At 37.3% G+C, this 20,553-nt stretch overlaps 1 protein-coding gene across 1 annotated transcript; it reads right to left on the bottom strand.

The window, feature by feature from the left end:
* Positions 1 to 13: 13 nt before the first annotated feature.
* On the bottom strand, positions 14 to 15,931 carry LOC141339159 (uncharacterized). Its single transcript, XM_073844791.1, has 5 exons — positions 15,489 to 15,931; positions 14,798 to 15,006; positions 8,842 to 8,953; positions 8,033 to 8,128; positions 14 to 2,922 (listed from the first exon to the last, which is right to left on the bottom strand). Exons 1-5 carry the CDS (start codon positions 15,531 to 15,533, stop codon positions 1,357 to 1,359), a joined length of 2,028 nt encoding a protein of 675 aa, XP_073700892.1. The 5' UTR covers positions 15,534 to 15,931; the 3' UTR covers positions 14 to 1,356.
* Positions 15,932 to 20,553: the final 4,622 nt, after the last annotated feature.

The raw sequence follows: 20,553 nt of genomic DNA, 5'->3' as shown, positions 1-20,553 counted from the left end.
AACACACTTGAAGTAGCTAATTAAAATCTCATCTTTATTACAACCACATGTACATCATATTCCAAGAAAATGATTTCTAAAAGTGGAAACGAGCAAAATCCAATGAGAGAGGCAGAGAGTTTTTTTTTTTCTGTTAGTCCGCGCGGCGCACGGGAAGATGTTCCATCCGTTCACATCCATTATTCACAGCGTTTGACTCACGGTGAAAATGACGTGATTTCACCTCAGAAACGAGGGCGAGAGAGCGAGATGTGTCGCAGAGAGTCACAGTTGTGAGGAAAAATTGTAAACACTCCAGTGCTAGTGCACCAAAAATAGTGCAGGTGGGAAAAATCCTGATTTTCTGCTCGGAGGAGGGAAAAAAAGTAACCGCAAACATCCCACGCTGACACAGGTGACTCCAAAAATACTTATGCATCTTCTACTTTGGAAAATAATTAGGTCACGAAACACTAGCAGAACGAATTTCATCTGTGTAACTGCCGTCAGTTTATCAACTTGTGCAGAATTCATTCTGCCAGGGTTTCATGAGGCTCACTTTAAGTGGAAACCCAGTTTGCGCTGAAAATATCTGATATTTGCACGTTAGAACAAAACACAGTTCAGTGCATCGACTTCCCCCCCAAACTGTTGCACTGCCATTGACACCACTTGTTTGAGTCTTTATAAAAGTTCTTTGTTTCTTTTCGTGACATCAATTGTGAAGAGCACAAGAAAAATAGCTTTAAAAATACTCTACAGAACTACAGTTATAGTGCAAGAACCCGCACACTTCACAACACACGCTCACGCCACCCGATCTCCAGCGTAACCCTGAACACCCAATCGCCCGGCCCTGGCTGTGCATCCCGATCCGTCGTTAGATTATCCGCTATTATTCCCAGAGAATCAGATTCATGATTGAAAGGAGGGGCTGTGCTAACGCCACAAATTAGCTAGAGAGGAAGACAGTCGGAAAGGGAACTTTTTTGTTTAAATTTGTGCAAAAGTGACGTAATTCGGATGTCTACTTGCAAGGAAATTAAATCTCACGTTTAGCACCACCTCAAAATGATCCGTGACGTAAACTTTTCTTGGCACCAAATGAAATTCGCTAGTTGCTAGTTGGCGTCCGTATCTGTTGTATTGCTTCATGCGGTCGAATCAAACTGCAGTGACTTCGCTCCCTAGTAAAACACCTCTTTACAACACAATGCAAAAAACAAGATACTGCAAATATAACATTTAGAAATCAATGTACTACGGTGTTCGGAAACGTCTGTATCTACAGTAAACCTCAATTTCAGGAGGTAGCTTTGTGTAGTGCGGCCGGGTCCAACACACACAAACACGCACACGTCAATCTGAACACCGTCGCTATACGGTTGTGACGGTGAGCAATGATGTAGGCATCTGCAAGGCGTCTTCGCTGGTTCCGAGGCGTGTTCCGTGCGTCAGGAGTTCCTCTACGGTGGTCCAGTCATCCAGCAGCTTCCGATTCCTCAGGCGACTTAGTTTTCTCTGGCTCATCTCGAGAACGGTATTACAACCGTCTCCGTTAGTTCCGCCAATGACTCCACCGCCATGCACCAATCCTGACGCAGCTACGCTGACGCCGCCTCCGCCGCTTCTGGCCTGTAGCTGTCGCTGTTTCTGCAGCATGTGTTCGCGGCGCTCAGTGCGGCTCCAGTAGCGACCCATGCGGACCTCACTGTGACTCTCCTCGTCCGTGCTCATGCCGCTACGCTCGTCCGCCAGTCGGGAAGCTCTATCCCGCAGCATCTGGTTCCGCATGGCTCGCAAGTTCCCGCTTGGTGGTTTCCTGGTGGCAGCGGTGGGAGTGTGGCCCTCCAAGGTGCTATAGAGTCCGCCTCCTCCACCTGAGCCTGCACGGTTAGCAGGTTTTGGCCAGGTGTCGGTGTCCTGGCTGGGCGTGTGACTTAGGGTATGAAACCGTCCATCCCTTTGCCGACTAAGCGGCTGCGGCTGTTCGGTCACAAAGCTCCTCTGTAGCTGCGGTTCGGTGGAGGCTCGGATCCTGCTGTGGTTGTGGAGATCTGGAGGCATACAGTGGTGCTCGTCAACTCGAGAGATCAGGGACGGTTGACTCACTGCGTGTGTAGCATGTAGAGTCTGTATAGGGAGTGTGGTGGGGTGTATGACAGGGTGCGCCGGGTGACCGACGGTGTGCATCAGTGGCAAGTCTGGCTCCTCAGGTAGATTGATAGGCAGGTCGACTCTGTGGCCGCAGGGATGCAAAGTGGCGCTGCAGTAGTTGGGCGAGGCTGGGTGACTCGCCCGTCTGCGGTACTCCATGGGCGCAGGGCGGTGATGCAGCGTCCTGCTTCTTCTTAGCATTCCCGCAGAACTCGGATGAGGCGGGAGCCTCCGCTGGCCAGAGGGCGTACTGCACGTGGAGTGCAGCGCGGGATTGAACAGCGAGCCACTGCTGGAGCTGTGCCGGTTCAAACACGGTCGCTCCGCCTTACGGTACTGTACGGACGACACACGGGACAAACCACGCGATCCCGGTATAGGCACGCAGATGTTTTGAGGCTGGACCGTGAGTGTTTCGGGGATGGCCTCTAGAGGGTGTTTTATTTGGCTATCCCGCCGTTCTCGGGAGCACGGCTCCCCCTGGTGGTGCATGCGGGCGTTGTAATGGCGCATGCGTTTCTCGAGCAGGCGCTGAAAGCGCAGGAACTCGCCCGTGCTGACGCTGTAAAATCCCGAGTCGCTCAGTTCCGACGAGATGAAGGACTCCGACGATGGCGACCCGCCCCTTCCATGACCGTGGCACTCCTCAAGTCCCTCTTCCGTCTCAACCCCCGAGAGCTCCCCCTGGTGGAAACTACCGTCCGTCCAGCCGAGTCCGCTGTCTAGCTCGTGATGAAGAGGCAGGTAACCCAAGGGTTTCTCCATCATGTAGTCCTCGTCATCCGTCTGTCACAAACAAACATATATTGTGACATTAGAGCAATTAGCTCAAAGAAGGGATGAGTTACAGTGATTTAACAATGGTAAAAAGACTCTTTTTTTTATGCCTTACATTTTTAACAATATGGGTGGTGCTAGCTCTCTAAAACTAGTTTTATGTTTTAAGTGATTTGTTATGTGTTGCTAAGCAGATGCTAGGGAGTTGCTAGACTGGGTGGTTGTTAGGTGGTTTTAAAATGGTTCAATAATAAGGATTTTTACCTGAGGTAAAAGATTAGGGCATATTGTGTTATTTAACAGCAAACTCATATGTAACCCTGGACCACGAACACAGTCATAAGGGTCAATTTTTTGGAATTGAGGTTCATACATCACCTGAAATTCAGCTAAAGAATAAGTAAGCTTTCCACTGATGTCTTTGTTAGGATAGGATAATATTTGGCCGAGATACAACTATTTGAAAATCTGGTATCTGAGGGTGCAAAATCTAAATATTGAGAAAATCGCCTTTAAAGTTGTCCAAATGAAGTTCTCAGCAATGCATATTACTAATCAGAAATTAAGTTTTAATATGTTTACAGTACATGATCTTAACTAAATACCCTAATGATTTTTGGCATAAAAGAAAAATGTATAATTTTGACCCATACATTGTATTTTTGTCTATTGCTACAAATATACTTGTGCCTCTTTTGTGGTCCAGGGTCACATATGTGGTTTATCTAATCAGGTTTTATCAGTTTAATAATATATGCATTTATGACTTGATAAAGTCTGTGGGATATTTTTTTAGATGAAGTATGTATATTTAAATGATGGACAGAAACGTGCAATGAAAACACTTTTTTTTAAAGATAGTTAACAATTCGAGGCGACATGAGCGACCACCGACTATGTAACAAAATTATGCAGAGTTTAAGTTTATGTGACCGTGGACCACAAAACCAGTCATAAGGGCCAATATTGTAAAACTGAGATTTATACATCATCAAATAAGCTTAAGGTTTGTTAGAATATGACAAATTTGGTCGAGATATAACTATTGGAAAATCTGGAATCTCAGGGTGCAAAAAAATCTAAATATTGAGAAAATTGCCTTTAAAGTTCTTAGCCACTGCATATTACTAATCAAAAATTAAGTTTTGATATATTTACGGTAGGAAATTTACAAAGTATCTTCACGAAACATGATCTTTATTTAATATCCTAATGATTTTTGGCATAAACGAAAAAATAATTGGACCATATTTTTGTCTATGGTTATATACCGGTGCTACTTAAGACTGGTGCAGGGTCACATATGTGATTCATCTAATCAGTTCAATAATACATGCATTTATGAATTAATAAAGTTTGTGGGATGTTTTTTGAATGATAGTTAACAATTTGAGGAATTGAGAAATTACGCAGAGCTTAATTATATGCAAATTAGCAGTGACAGCCAATAGCGTCGCATTCATTTGATACTATAACTTAGTACAAATGGCTACTAATAATCCACAATGCAGATCGAATTATTGTCAGTGTGAACGCATCTCAATAAAGGAAATACATAGGAAAACGTATGTTACATTTAAATTCGACATGAATTCTATTGATTTGAACGGTCCTCTATCAGAGCGTGAGAGTCACTCTGGTGGCTCACAGTCTTCAGCCGTATTTATGATCGCTAGTTGCTTGGTAACACATAACTTACATAATATGTGACTCCTCGCCTCTCAGTCTGTGACGGATGAAGAGAATCACACGAGAACCAGAACAACAACAGTTCCTCAGATCTGAACTCGCGCCGCTGCTCTACATTCTAGAACACCACTTCTAGATTCATTCTGCCATGTGTTAATTGGTTGCCGTTGCATTTTTTGACTATATTGCAGATGCATTTCATTACAGAACATTCTTTTTAAGGGAAGACACTACAAGCAAAAGAATTCATCAATATTTTTTCATTCACTGGTTAATTTTGAGATTTTTGGCTGTTCATAACATATTGTTTCAGTGGAAAGAAAACATCCAAAATATTTAACGGTTTGTAAAACATTTAAGTGTCTATTTTATTGCACTGTATTTGCGTCAGTCGATTTCAGTATCTGTAAAGGCCATTTTCTTAAATAAGTTTGTCCACTTCAGCAGCACTTACATACACCAAAATTTACAGCTTTATTCATATCTATAATCTGAAGACTTTTACTGAAGGGTTTGTTCGTGTGTCATTTGACAGGTTATATTTTTGTACATTCTCTGTTTGCGTCAGTAGATGTAAATTACAATACCTGTCTTTGAAGGCAATTTTCTCAAAATGAGTTTTTTCTCGACTTCAGCAGCACTTACATGCACCAAAATATACAGTTTTATTCATATCTATAATCTGAAAGCTTTTACTGAAGGGTTTGTTCATGTGTCATTTGACTGGTTGTATTTTTGCACTTTATCTATTTGCGTCAGTAGATTTCAAATATAACACCTTTAAAGGCCGTTTTCTCAAAATTAGTTTTTTTTTCTCCACTTCAGCAGCACTTACATACACCAAAACTTACAGTTTTATTCTTATCCATATTCTGAAGATTTCTACTCAAAGGGTTTGTTCACGTGTCATTTGACTGGTTTTATTATTGCGCGTTATCTATTCGCATCTAATTTAAACGCATATCTCTAAAGCCTGTTTTCTCAAAACGACTTTGTTCCTTCACTTAAGCAGGACTTACATACATCAAAACTTACAGTTTTTTGCATATCTATATTCTGAAGATTTCGACTGAAGGGTTTGTTCTTATGTTATTTGACTGATTTTTTTATTGCTCTTTATCTATTTGCATCTAATTTAAACATCTTTTAACAGTTTGTTTCTCCACTTCAGCAGCACTTAAGTACACCAGACTTAACAGTTTTATTCATATCCGTACTCTGAATGTTTTTATAGAAGGATTTGTTCATACATCATCAACACCGGTTTTATTATTGCAATTTCTGTATTTGCATCTTTAAATGCCGTTTTCTCAAAATTAGTTTTTTTTTCTCCACTTCAGCAGCACTTACATACACCAAAACTTGCAGTTTTATTCTTATCTATATTCTGAAGATTTCTACTCAAAGGGTTTGTTCACGTGTCATTTGACTGGTTTTATTATTGCGCGTTATCTATTCGCATCTAATTTAAACGCATATCTCTAAAGCCTGTTTTCTCAAAACGACTTTGTTCCTTCACTTAAGCAGGACTTACATACATCAAAACTTACAGTTTTTTGCATATCTATATTCTGAGGATTTCGACTGAAGGGTTTGTTCTTATGTTATTTGACTGATTTTTTTATTGCTCTTTATCTATTTGCATCTAATTTAAACATCTTTTAACAGTTTGTTTCTCCACTTCAGCAGCACTTAAGTACACCATACTTAACAGTTTTATTCATATCCGTACTCTGAATGTTTTTATAGAAGGATTTGTTCATACATCATTAACATCGGTTTTATTATTGCAATTTCTGTATTTGCATCTTTAAATGCCGTTTTCTCAATCAAAATTAGTTTTTCTCTGCTTCAGCAGCACTTACAAACACCAGAACTTAGAGTTTTATTCCTATATTCTGAAGATTTTTACTGAAGGGTTTGTTCATACGTCATTTGACTGATTTATTATTGCACGCTACCTATTTGCATGTAATTTAAACACATATCTTATACATAAGGATTTTTTCAAAATGAGTTTACCCACTTCAGCAGCACTTACATACACCATACTTAACAGTTTTATTCATATCCATATTCTGAATGTTTTTATAGAAGGATTTGTTCATACATCATTCACACTGGTTTTATTATTGCACTTTATGTATTTGCATCAGTAGATTTTAATTACAATACCTATCTTTAAATGCCGTTTTCTTAAAATGATTTTTTCTCCTCTTCAGCAGCACTTACAAACACCAAAACTTACAGTTTTATTCCTATCTATATTCTGAAGCTTTTTACTGAAGGCTTTGTTCATACGTCATTGGACTGATTTATTGTTATAAACTATTTGTTTGCATCTAATTTGAACATATCTTTAAAGGCCGTGTTCTCAAAATTAGTTTGTTCCTCCACTTCAGCAGCACTTACATACATTGTACTTAAAAGTTTTATTCATATCCATATTCTGAATGTTTTTGTAGAAGGATTGGTTCATACATCATTAACACTGGTTTTATTATTGCACTTTATGTATTTGCATCAGTAGATTTCAATTACAATACCTATCTTTAAATGCCGTTTTCTCAAAGTGATTTTTTTCTCCACTTCAGCAGCACTTACAAACACCAAAACTTACAGTTTTATTCATATCTATATTCTGAAGATTTCTACTGAAGGGTTTGTTCACATGTTATTTTACTGATTTGTTATTGCACTTTATCTATTTGCATCTAATTAAAAAATATCTTTAAACTGGTTTTTTCCTCTAAATGATTTTTTTCTCCACTTCAGCAGGACTTAATAACACCAAAACTTACAGTTTTATTCCTATCTATATTCTGAAGCTTTTTACTGAAGGCTTTGTTCATACGTCATTTGACTGATTTATTGTTGCAAACTATTTATTTGCATCTAATTTAAACATATCTTTAAAGGCCGTGTTCTCAAAATTAGTTTGTTTCTCCACTTCAGCAGCACTTACATACATTATACTTAACAGTTTTATTCATATCCATATTCTGAAAGTTTTTATAGTAGGGTTTGTCAATATATCATTCACACTGATTTATTCAACATTTTATTTGACATGGTCAAAAAAAATTTCAATCTGTTGACAGTATTTTCTGATTTATGGAGTAAAAAGAAGAGAAATCCAAAATCCCTTCTAGAAAAACCTTTCACAACAATATGTGAAAAAGAAATCAAATGGGAATTTTGCAACTCAGTCCAAATTTAGATTTATTTGAATTAATGCATATTTAATTAGATTTAAATATATTTAAAACTTGTAAAACATAAAACGTTTGCAGTTCTTACAAAATCAATCAACTAGGGAAGTATGGTGATGTCTATTAGTTTATTACAACCCAGTGTGCACACTGCAGTTCTTTGTGAATTAAATCTTAAGTCCTGGTTATATATTCATGCTGTACATTATAACTCTCACCTGACTCTGGAAACTTCTGGGTTCCTCCAGGTTGGTGTTGCAGCAGCCGATCAGACAGTTCTGTCCCTGAGACACACCGCTGGAGAACTCCGGGTCCTGAAACGACCATGTCACACAGCGTTAAATGGAGAACTGGACTGCGCTTCATTCCAGAAACAAGTAAATTATGGATCATGATGTGATTTGAGACCCTTTCTGCTCTTGTAAGAAGCACATCCGAGCAATTCCGGCATATTCCTGATGAATTATTAGCATAATGAGGTTGTGATGTGGAAGAGTGATTATTTTAAATGACTGAACAGTAAACGTCGGTCTGTCTGTCCTTCAAAAGCTTTATTAAAGGCTGTTTCCTCCTGTGCAATGCACACGTGAAATGTGTTTGTGTGTGTGAGAGACTGTGTGTATGTGTGTGTATTCCCAAGCGTAGCTAAATGCATGAATAATTCCAGAGCATAAGAGAGCAGCTCCATTTTGAAAAACGCGTTTGTTTGGAGAACAGCTCACACACACACAAGCAAAACACACACACAATTTAGCATTTCCTAACACGACACATACAAGAAAGATGAAGCAACTGCTTTAAACAATCATTTAAGCTTGGAATTGCAAAACGAGCAGGATTTTTTAAAACTATTTTTATTATATGTATTTTATATTATTTTAAAATTATTTTAAATCTAAATAAATTTGGCTGGACTAAAATGACTAAATGTACTGAAGTTTTCATATCAATAGGTAAAATTGTGCATCTCATCATGACTGTTCACAGCTGAAACTGAAATCATAATCTGATCATGTTAATATCTTACATTGTAGGCCAGGCGTTCTCTGTGCTCCAGGTCTCTGGGCGTGTTTGGTAGGTACTCGTACCGGCTTCCTTCTCTACGAGTCCCGGGCAGGGTCATGTGATTGTAGTACGTCCTGCAAGAACAACACCATCATATATTACGCTTAGACATATCTGTGTAAATATTATATGCTGATAACACAAGTCTTGCCCCCTAAATCTAGCACACATCTCTGGCTCCACCCCCTTCATCTAAGATGCTGTTATTGTATGTTTGTATTGTAAGGAGCTAGTGAGCAGCTGACCTCATTCTGCTAAAAAGACCAACAGCTGCATAAAGATGCCTAGGAAGAGTGAATATATGACATATGAACATTACAACTACACTGTAAAAATTTTTTTTTTTTTCAAAAAGTTGTTTCAACTTAAAATAATTTATCTCGCTGACTTAAAATGTTTAGTCAACTTTAAATTTTAAGTTACTTAATGTTCAATTAAGTGACAATTGGAATATTTTAGTTGAGTAAATTTAAAATATTAAGTCAGCGGGGTAACAAATTATTTTACGTTGAAACAATTATATATTTTTTTACAGTGTAGTATTATTAACAATAATCGGTGCTTTATAATTATAATAATAACGCTTGTCTTAATAAACACCTCTAAATACAACATATATGGTCGCCATATGTGACCCCGGAGCACAAAACCAGTCTTAAGTAGCACAGGTATATATGTAGCAGTAGCCAAATATACATTGTATGGGTCAAAATTGTTGATTTTTCTTTTATCCCAAAAATCATTAGGATATTAAGTAAAGATGATGTTCCATGAAAATGTTTTGTACATTTCCTACCGTAAATATATCTCAATTTTTGATTGGTAATATGCATTGTTAAGAACTTAATTTAAACAACTTTCCTCAATATTTAGATTTTTTGCACCCTCACATTCCTAATATTCAAATAGTTGTATCTTGGCCAACTATTGTCCTATCCTAACAAACCATACATCAATAGAAAGCTAAATTATTCAGAATCAGAGAGCTTTGTTGTCAAGTGAGCTTGCACACATGAGGAAATAAATTTAACTTTGTACTAACAAAAATCGGCAAAATATGAGTTCTCCATGTTCTATTTTCATTCAAGATATACAAACTTCGACTAAAATAATAAATATTTACAACCATAAACTTTGAAAATCGGCAAAACTGCGTGCACGTCACATGACCTGCTTAGCGCGCGCACCTTTTACCTCAGGGAATACACCGCGCACGAGGTGATTTTCATTCGCGTGCAAATGACTATTGTGAACCAGTTCTTTTGAATGAGTCCGTCAAAAAGATTCACGAATCAAACTAGCAACTGTTTTGAATCGGATTCACCCAAGCAGCAAATCTTTCCAAGCCGTTACGGAGTTCCCGACCGACTCCCTCACTGAACAGCGCGCCATTTTTCGAATTTAAAAAGAACCGGCAACCAGCAACCGTTACTGCGGCTAACTGCAGGTTAGTTCGTCTTATTAATCTATTTACGAACTGTTTGTTTATATGAAAACTTGTAATTAAACATACATATTCAACTTTTCAATTGTTGTTTATAAAATATCATTATCGTGCAAATGTAAGGTAATCAGCACAACATTTATCCCTTTTAAGGGGATTCACTGCAGGCAAAACGCTTTTTTTTTTCATGCACCTTTCAAATCTAAGATTTTGGGCTTTTTGGTTTTTCATTAAGTGTTTTTACAGACTAGTGGAAAGAAAACACCCTGTTAAGTGTTTCTTTTACAGCACTTTATCTATTTGTGTAATTAGATTTCAATTACAATAGATATTTTTAAAGGCTGCTTTCTCAAAATGAGTTTTTTTCTCAGAGATTGAGCCATAAACCTCCACTTCAGCAGCACTTACACACACCAAACTTTACATTTTTATTCCTGTCTATATTCTGAAGGCTTTTACTGAGGCATTTGTTCATATACAATAAGCTTAATTTTATATAACATTTTACTCCTCCAAAAATGGTAAAAAAAACACATGGTTGTCTGTCTGTTCAAAGTTTTTTTTTTTCTGAATTATGGAGTAACAAAATGAGACACCCAAAATCCCTTCTGTAAAAACATTTGACTCTAATATGTCAAAAAAATTAAAAAATATCAAGAATTTCGAAACTGATTTTATCCGAGGTTTAGATTTTTGTACTAGAAATGTATGCAAATTAGGGCATATTTCATTTAATAGTGTCTCATTTGCATATTAAAACCTAACATTTTAGAAAAATTGTACTACAAAAAAATGTTTGAAATGATCAATTTAATTAATTAACTGGGTAAGTAAGGTGATAACTATTAGTTAACTTTTTTAACCTATTCACCTCGCCTTAAACAATCACAAATGTGACACTGGACCACAAAACCAGTCATAAGGTTAAATTTTACAAAACTGAGATGTCGTATGAAAACTCAATAAATAAGCTTTCTATTGATGTATGGTTTGTTAGGATAGGACAATATTTGGCCGAGATACATCTATTTGAAAATCTGGAATCTGAGGATGCAAAAAAATCAAAATACTGAGAAAATCACCTTTAAAGTTCTCCAAATTAAGTTCTTAACAATGCATATTACTAATCAAAAATTACATTTTGATATATTAATAGAAGGAATTTTACAAAAAAATCTTCATGGAACATGATCTTTACTTAATTTCCTAATGATTTTTGGCATAAAAGAAAAACCAATAATTTTGACCCATTCAATGTATTTTTGGCTATTGCTACAAATATACCCCAGCGACTTAAGACTGGTTTTGTGCTCCAGGGTCACAAATTTTCTTACAAAACAGTGTGATTTATATAACGCAAATACAGTTTGTGACAGCATCAGATTGGAACTTACTTCACTAATTAGTCTAAAATGTCTCTTCATCACAATACGCAATATTGACTTAAGCTAATGTAAGTCTCTCTGCACTCAAATCTTCTTCTCAATTGTTGAATTTGGCAGAAAAAGGTCATTTGGCAACCAAATGATTCATTGTAGCAGCTAATGGCTCCCTAATCATGGTTTTAGTCCAGAGCCACCGCATTCTTGATGTTTCCTTCTAGATTGGAAGGTATCTCCATCGTCCAAACGTCTATATGAATTCAATGTAAGCGTTCACCACCACATGTGAAGCTGTGAAACGCAGTGAACGATATAATATGCTTGCGTGCACATTCACATGCGCATGAATGCAAAACCTAGCGTGACTGTGCTTGAAGGCCGCTCACATGCTAGAGCGCCAAGGATGGGAACATTTCAGATGTGTTTTCGAGTTTGAAATCCAGTGGGAAGGCTTAACCAGACCCGCCCCTTTGACATTCTCACTGGTCAATTGCAGTGTTGTCCTTCCAATATAAAATGCGCAAGGGAGTCATTACGTTCAGATATGTATGGAATCCACCATATTTTGCAACACATATGTGAATTTGTGAATTTAAATAGCTAGAAGAACACCAGTACAATAGGTGATGTCCAATTAACATTCGTCAAAAAGTCAAAAAGATTCACAAAATCACCTCAAGCTTGTTTTGAATTAAACTCAGTCAGTGAATCGTTATTTATGGAGTTCAGATAACTAGAGGAATGCCAAAACATGCTACAAATGGTAAAACTTTTCGCATTACAAACCAGATTGATGATGATTATGATAACGCATTAAAATAATATGATAACAAATACTAGTTGAAGCAGCATAATGAACTGTTTTGCTCAGGAAAAACAACTAGAATCGACCCAATTTTTACCCAGCTGTTGAACGGTAAAAACACTGACAGCCAATCAGAATCAAGCACCAGACGACAAAACTTCAGCTCGCTTATAATAAACAGAACACTATTGTGCGTTGGTGTGGATGCTAATATAGTTAACGTTTTAGTTGTTATCTTTATAGTTATTGTTCCTGGAATGAACACCAGAAACCTTGCACATTTACGTGACAATTGGCTGTATTTGCTCTTACGTTAAAAACAAGTACGCAAAAAAGTCGTTCACATAAGACACATTCTTCATTTCAATAAGCAACAGAATTGTACAACGGCGTTTTAGTCCCATGTTAAAAAAAATCTAAGACTGTGAAATTAAACAATATATTTTGAGAGTAAAAGTAAAAATTGCAAGAATAAAGTCAAAATATTACAAGAATAGAGTTGAAATACTATGAGAATAAAGTTGAAATATTTTAAGAATAAAGTCGAAATATTATGAGAATAAAGTCGAAATGTTTCAAGAATTTAAATCGTAGATATTAAATGTTATAATATTTTGAGAGTATAGCCTATATTGCGCATGTAAAGGCCTGGATTGAGAGCACCAGGAGAAGTTGCCAGGCCGCCGGAATTTATTTAAATAAATACAAATTATAAACATCAGAAGGCATGTGAAAAAACAGTATAGCCTAATTTATTGAGATAAATATTTAAATGAATGTCGTCTTATTGTAATCGGAAAGATGATTGACTCACATGCCGATAAACTGAGGTGAATACAGCGATCGTTAACGCCACATTAAAGAGCGTGAAAAACATAATTGTGAGACATGTTGTTTGTATTTCACTATAAAATTGACAGAATTTGAAAGCTGAGACTATCTCCAGGTGTTCTCACTCCGGGCCATTTGAATGCGCAAAATATTATAACTTTAAACTCGTAATTCCTACGAATTAATTCTCATAATTTTGACATTATTCTCATAATATATCGACTTGATTCTTGTAATATTTTAACCTTTATCCCGTAGTATTTAGACTTAATTCTCGTAGTATTTCGACTTTATTTTCATAGTATTTTAACTTTATTCTCACAATATTTCAACTTTATTCACATATTATTTCGACTTTATTTTCATAATTTCGACCTTATTCTCAGTATTTTTAACTTTATTGTTAAAACATTTCGACTTTATTCGTAAAAAAATTCGAATTCGAAATATTCTCGAAACTTTTCGACTTTTTCTTACAATATTTTGACTTTATTCTCGTAATATTTCAGTTGTATTCTCGTAGTATTTCAACTTTGTTCTCGAATCATTTCGACTTTATTCTTACAATATTTTGACTTTATTCTAATAATATTTTGACTTTATTCTTATAATATTTCAACTTTATTCTCGTAATATTTCGACTATATTCTCATACTATTTCGACTTTATTCGTACAATATTTTGACTTTATTCTCGTAATATTTCAATTGTATTCTCGTAGTATTTCAACTTTGTTCTTGTATCATTTTGACTTTTTTCTTACAATATTTTGACTTTATTCTCTTAAATTTTTTTTACTTTATTCTTATAATATTTAGACTTTATTCTCGAAAACATTTCGACTTTATTCTCAAAACATTACGACTTTATTTTCTTAGTATTTCGACTTTATTATCTAAATCATTTCAACATTATTCTTATATTTCGACTTTATTCTCATAATATTTTGATATTATTCTCGAAACATTTCTACTTCTTAAAATATTTAGACATTATTCTCGAAATCATTTCGACTTTATTCTTGAAACATTTTGACTTTATTCTCAAAATATTTTGACGTTATTCTTGTAATTGCTACAAATTAATTCTCGTAATATCTTGACTTTATTCTCTGAAACATTTTGACTTCAATCTAGAAAGATTTTGACTTTATTGTCGAAAGATTTCGACTTTATTCTTTTAGCATTTCGACTTTATTCTCATAGTATTTCGACTTTATTTTCAAAATATCACGACTTTAATGTCGTATTCTTAGATTTATAAATTCTTTACGTGGCACTAAAATCAAGTCTTAGAATTGAAACGAAGGCAATACGTTAGTTAATTTTTACTAAAATTCAGTGCTAATAATAAAACTAGATTAAGAAAGCAAGATTGCGTCGCACGTGAACGACTCTCAGGTGTACGTCTGTGTTTGTCCTGCAGGTGTCAGCGGTGAGCTACAGGTGTGTCGCACCTGTCCGAGGGAGGCAGTCGGGGCAGGGTGCACGAGTGCGGCCGGAGAGGGTCCCAGGGTCGCTCCGTCTGCGTGCTGCAGTCCGTCGTCCGGTTGTACTGCAGGCCCCGCCCCCGGCCCTCAATCTGAAGCGTGATTGGCTGCTCGTAGCTGGCCAGGATCCGGAAGGCCTCTCGCTTCTGCAGGTGGGTCAGATCCCGACCGTGAACCTGAGCGATGAGACAATCGACAGACAGACGCAGTGACCGGAAAGCTCCTGATTAATCCGAGTCCACGTTTACGCAGATCTCGTGCGTTCAGCCGCTTGGCGTACGCTCTATTTCACCGGATTCGGTTCATCTCACGCACACACTACTATGGTGAAGCGCAGCTGTGTAAACATATTCCCCCCCTCAGCACCACAGCTGCCTGCCGACCCGATCCGTCCGGGACTGAACCTCAGGCTCACACACACACACACACACACACACACACACACGTTATTCTCATGATGAAAATAATGCTGCATCTTCATACCAACACACATCACTGCATGAGTCACGAGAGAGAGACGGCACACATGTGTGTGTGTGTGTGTGTGTGTGTGTGTGTGTAACGAGACGTGGTGTATCAGCATCAATGTCACTCCTGATCACCATCAGCACACACAATCACAAGCATTTACACACATTTACACACACACCGGACTCACCCCCATCCCGTCGCCCATCAACGGCCCCGACAGTCGACAGCCCATCACCACGGCAACAGATGAGCAGGATTGTGCGCCGATGCTCTGAATTCACAGATGAAGATGAATATGATGAAGGAGCGACGCAGCCGCTGCCGGCACACATGAACACACACACATACACACGCGCGCACACACTCGCACACACACACACTCGCATGCAGAGCTGCAGTGAGAGAGACGCGCAGCAGAATCAGACAGACGGACGGAGCGCTGTCTCTCCTCTCTCTCTCTCTGAGCGCTCGCTCCAGAACACCGACACTCCAGCACTCAGGCCCCGCCCACTTCTGTCACATCTGCTCTGCGATTGGCCAGGCAACCGCGTCTGTCGGCGGAAGCCGAGAGCTGATTGGCTGGCGGAGTTCAGCCCTCATTAGACGCTGCTCGACTGGGTCTCTGGCGTTCAGTCGGGGCTGTGAAGACATAAATATGCATTTAATTAATGAAAGGAATTAATTAACGCACTCATCGCTAGTCCTAGTATTAAAGTATTAAAGTTGAGTGTGTGCGCCGTCTCTAAATCAGGTGATCAGGTGCACTGTTTTACCTGCTAAACCAAAAAATACATTTTAATTGATTATGAAACATTTAAAAATGTCCTAAAGTCCATGAGATATCAAAGAGCAATCAGACGAGAACAAATATGTGACCCTGGACCACAAAACCAGTCTTAAGTCGCTGGGGTATGTTTGTAGCAATAGCCAAAAATACATTGCATGGGTCAAAATTATTGATTTTTCTTTTATGTCAAAAATCATTGGGAAATTAAGTAAAGATCATGTTCCGTGAAGATTTTTTTGTAAAATTCCTACTGTAAACCTATCAAAATGTAGTTTTTGATTAGTAATATGCATTAAGAACTTAATTTGGACAACTTTAAAGGTGATTTTCTCAGTATTTTGATTTTTTTGCACCCTTAGATTCCACATTTTCAAATAGATGTATCTCGGGCCAAATATTGTCCTATCCTAACAAACCATATATCAATAGAAAGCTTATTTACTGAGCTTTAATATGATGTATACATCTCAGTTTTGTAAAATTTAACCTTATTACTGGTTCAATAAGTTCACGAATCACCTGTGTTGGTGTAATTCTGGCTCAGAGGTGGCTCTTTTTATAACTACATGGAGATCTCACTTTGGTTTAATTTGTGTTACGTAATCGCAGATGTTTTTCCTGAGACAGCTTGAGACAAATAAAAGACCTTGAGACCATTTTCTCTTGGAGTTCATACTGAGATTTTCATACTCAAATTGTGTTGAGATCTTTTCTAAAACTCACACAAGGTCTTTTTCTCAAGAGAAAACATCTGAAAAGCAGGTGACGAGCAAAACATCTCAATTTTCTGCTTTAGGAAAAACACATGAGATCTACAGAGGCATTTTAAGGATCTTCAGATATCAGTGATGTTTCACTGATGAATTTAGATCATCTCGGATGTTTCTCCTAAAATGAGACACAAATGAATGTGAACAGCAGCTCTTGGAATTTGCTCTGGGAAAATCTAGATGAGAAATGTTCATACTGAGATCTCAGACCATCTCAAATTGTGCTCAGATCTCTCCTGTAGCTCTAGAGGAGACACATGTGAGATTACAAGGTCTTTTTCTCAGGACAAAACATCTGAAAAGCAGATGATGAGCAAAGCATCTTAATTTGTTGCTCAAATGAGAAGCAAATGAGAACTAACAAGACCGGAGAACACTCAGATGTTGCTCTTTTAGAGTTCAGAAGATTTAATGAAAATCTCAGTTATGTTGAAGTATCTGCTTCATCTCAGATGTTTCTCCTGAAATGCAAAAAAAGAGACTCAAATGAATGTAGATAGCAGCTCAGAGATTACATTGGGATCTCAGACTTTCTCAAATTGCGCTCAGGTTTGCCAAGTTACCATTATTGAGATCTCTTCTAGAACTCCAGAGAAGACACATGTGAGATTATGATGGTTGGATCAACTTAAAAAAATTACTTTAATTGGTAAGACCTAAATAAATTAAGTTGATTGAACTAAGATTATTAAAGTGTGATTGCCCTAGGAAAATTAAGTTAATAAAATGTAATAAATTAAGTTCTTTCAACTCAATTTATTACATTTTATTAACTTAATTTTCCTAGGTCCCAAATTAAATACAAATGTACCATTCATATATATATATATATATATATATATATATATATATATTAATGTAACGTGCTGACCTGATGGATATGGCAAACGTGCGGTCGTGCAAATTCAAACATTTAATTACGAGTTCATTATTCAAGTTCACAAACAACGTCAATTTACTAATAAGCAACTGAACCACACGTTTAAAATGGTGCATTATCGAGTATATTGATTAAAACTGATTTTCAACCTACCTTTCACCCGACTCCGCGGAAAAGTGCAAATGGCGGTCGATCAGAAATTTCCGAGCAGTAAGTGCGTCGTGACGTCACAAATAAAACGTCTGATGCGGGGTCCTTAAAGGGAAATTTTATGTTGGCTGAAACTGAAATATTAAATTAGATGTGGAGTTGAGATACATTTCTACACGTGTAAGTTGAAAGAATGTACAATTCTATGTTACAATTTGGAAAGCAGAAGGTCACGTTAAATAGACTCAAATGTGACCCTGGACCACAAAACCAGTCATAAGTGTAAATTTGTCGAAACTGAGATTCTTACGTCATCTGAAAGCTGAGTAACTAAGCTTTCCATTGATATATTGTTTGTTAAAACAGGACAATGTTTGTCTGAGATACAACTATTTGAAAACCTGGAATCTGAGGGTGCAAAAAAATCTAAATATTGAGAAAATCGCCTTAAAAGTTGTCCGAATGAAGTTCTTAGCAATGCATACTACTAATCAAAAATCAAGTTTTTATATATTTATGGTAGAAAATTTACAAAATATCTTCATGGAACATGATCTTTACTTAATATGCTAATGATTTTTGGCATAAAAGAAAAATCAATAATTTTGACCCATACAATGTATTTTTGGCTATTGCTACAAACATACCCCAGCGACTTCAGACTGGTTTTGTGCTCCAGGGTCACAAATAGTTATAGTAATCCAACTTACACCCAAGATCCTTAACGAAGATCTCAGTTATGTTGAAGTTTCCACTCCATCTCAGATGTTTCTCCTAAAATGCTAAAAAAAAGAGACACAAATGAATGTATATAGCAGCTCAGACTATTTTCTTGGAAAAAATAATGTTTTTCTCTTGGAGATCATATTAAGACTTTCTCAGATTGTGGTCAGATTGACCAAGATACCATTATTGAGATCTCTTCTAGAACTCCAGAGGAGACACATGTGAGATTATGCTGGTCTTTTTAAAAAAAAAAGAAACATCTGAGAAGCAAGTGACTTTATAGCAAACGTCTCATTTTGTTGCTAAGAATTTCATACATTTTGCTCAGATCTTTTCTGTAACTCCAGAGGAGACACATGCGACATTACTGTGGTGTTTTTCTCAGGAGAAACGTCTAAGAAGCAGGTGACTTCAGCAAACGTCTGAGATTTTCTATCAAATGTTGCTGTTTTATAGCTCGGGAGACTTAATGAAGCTTTCAGTTATGTTTTACTTAAGTATCGGTTTTGTTTCAGAAGTTTCTGCTAAAGGAGACACAAATGGATGTAAATACTGTAGCAGCTCAGATAATTTGTGACCCTGGACCACAAAACCAGTCATAAGGTTAAATTTGACAAAACTGAGATTTATGCGTCATATGAAAGCTCAATAAATAAGCTTTCTATTGATGTATGGTTTGTTAGGATAGGACAATATTTGGCCGAGATACATCTGTTTGAAATCTGGAATCTGAGGATGCAAAAAAAAATCAAAAAGACTGAGAAAATCACCTTTAAAGTTGTCCAAATTAGGTTCTTAACAATGCATATTACTAATCAAAAATTACATTTTGATATGTTTACAGTAGGAATTTTACATGATCTTTACTTAATTTCCTAATGATTTTTGGCATAAAAGAAAAATCAAAAATTTTGACCCATGCAATGTATTTTTGGCTATTGCTACAAATATACCCCAGCGACTTCAGACTGGTTTTGTGCTCCAGGGTCACATATATTTAGATGAGAAACAATTGAGTTCATACTGAGATCTATGTCAGTCATATTTTCAGTCTGACACTTCGAGATATCATTATTGGGATCCCTTCTATAGCTCTAAAGAAGACAGATGTGAAATAACAGGGGTCTTTTTCTCAGGAAAAGCAGGAGACATCCAGAGGAAACCTTAGAGAAACATCTGAGATACTAAAGGAGACCTCTCTGCCTGTGCTGGTGTGTTTTTGTTGGGTTTTTAAGGACTCTGGGATGGAGCTGCCCTGCTAAACTCACTGGTGGGAGATTGGGGATGTGAGCGGAGCTGACAGCCGTCAGGGAAACACGCTGCAGCAGCGAAACATGCGCGCGTCTCTCCTGCGGGCAGCACATGCAGCGAGGAGAACGCACGCCAGAGGAAAGTGCAAATCTGTGTCAAGCCATCAGAAGTTCCAGTAAACCAGAAGAGAGGCATGAATAAATAAACTCTGTGTCCTTAAAATCAGGGGTCCACGAGCGGCTCGGAGGAAAACTCTGGCAGAGATGGAGACGCTCGCTGACAAAAGGACGTGACAGAATCATGTCAGAGCAGAAACACGAATAAAGCAATCGAGGTCAGGTTTGTTAGTTGTGATAAACACACGGGAGCATGTTATCGCTCAGAGGTTGCTCTTTTATAGCTCAGTAGACTTCATTTTCAGACGTTTCTCCTAGAATCGGCTGTTGAGAAATGTCTGAGTTCATATTAAGACTTTTGCTTGCTGAGTTTCGCTGATCTCTTCAATTCTGAGCGCAGTCTGAGACACAAAATATTACTGGGGTCTTTTCTTGGAAGAAGCTCCAGCAAAAGTCTCTATTTAGTATCAAGGCTCTCTCAGAGACATAACTGAGATGTAAGAGAGATCTCACTCTCAGATGTTAGAGAGAAAGAGATTTACTCAAGGTTGCAATCCCAGATGAAAAGGTTA

The sequence above is a fragment of the Garra rufa genome, chromosome 7, assembly GCF_049309525.1.
Source record: "Garra rufa chromosome 7, GarRuf1.0, whole genome shotgun sequence".
Lineage (NCBI taxonomy): Eukaryota > Metazoa > Chordata > Actinopteri > Cypriniformes > Cyprinidae > Garra > Garra rufa.
The sequence above is the reverse complement of the archived record's forward strand: the minus strand, read 5'-3'. Positions and strand labels throughout refer to the sequence as shown.

What these genes read in the sequence shown, in the direction of transcription:
- LOC141339159 (XM_073844791.1), bottom strand. Translation starts at nt 15,533, where the DNA reads ATGGGCTGTCGACTGTCGGGGCCGTTGATGGGCGACGGGATGGGG. An exon ending in TGATGGGCGACGGGATGGGG is followed by an intron (nt 15,007 to 15,488) that starts GTGAGTCCGGTG and finishes CTCATCGCTCAG; the next exon opens with GTTCACGGTCGGGATCTGAC. An exon ending in CGACTGCCTCCCTCGGACAG is followed by an intron (nt 8,954 to 14,797) that starts GTGCGACACACC and finishes TTGTTCTTGCAG; the next exon opens with GACGTACTACAATCACATGA.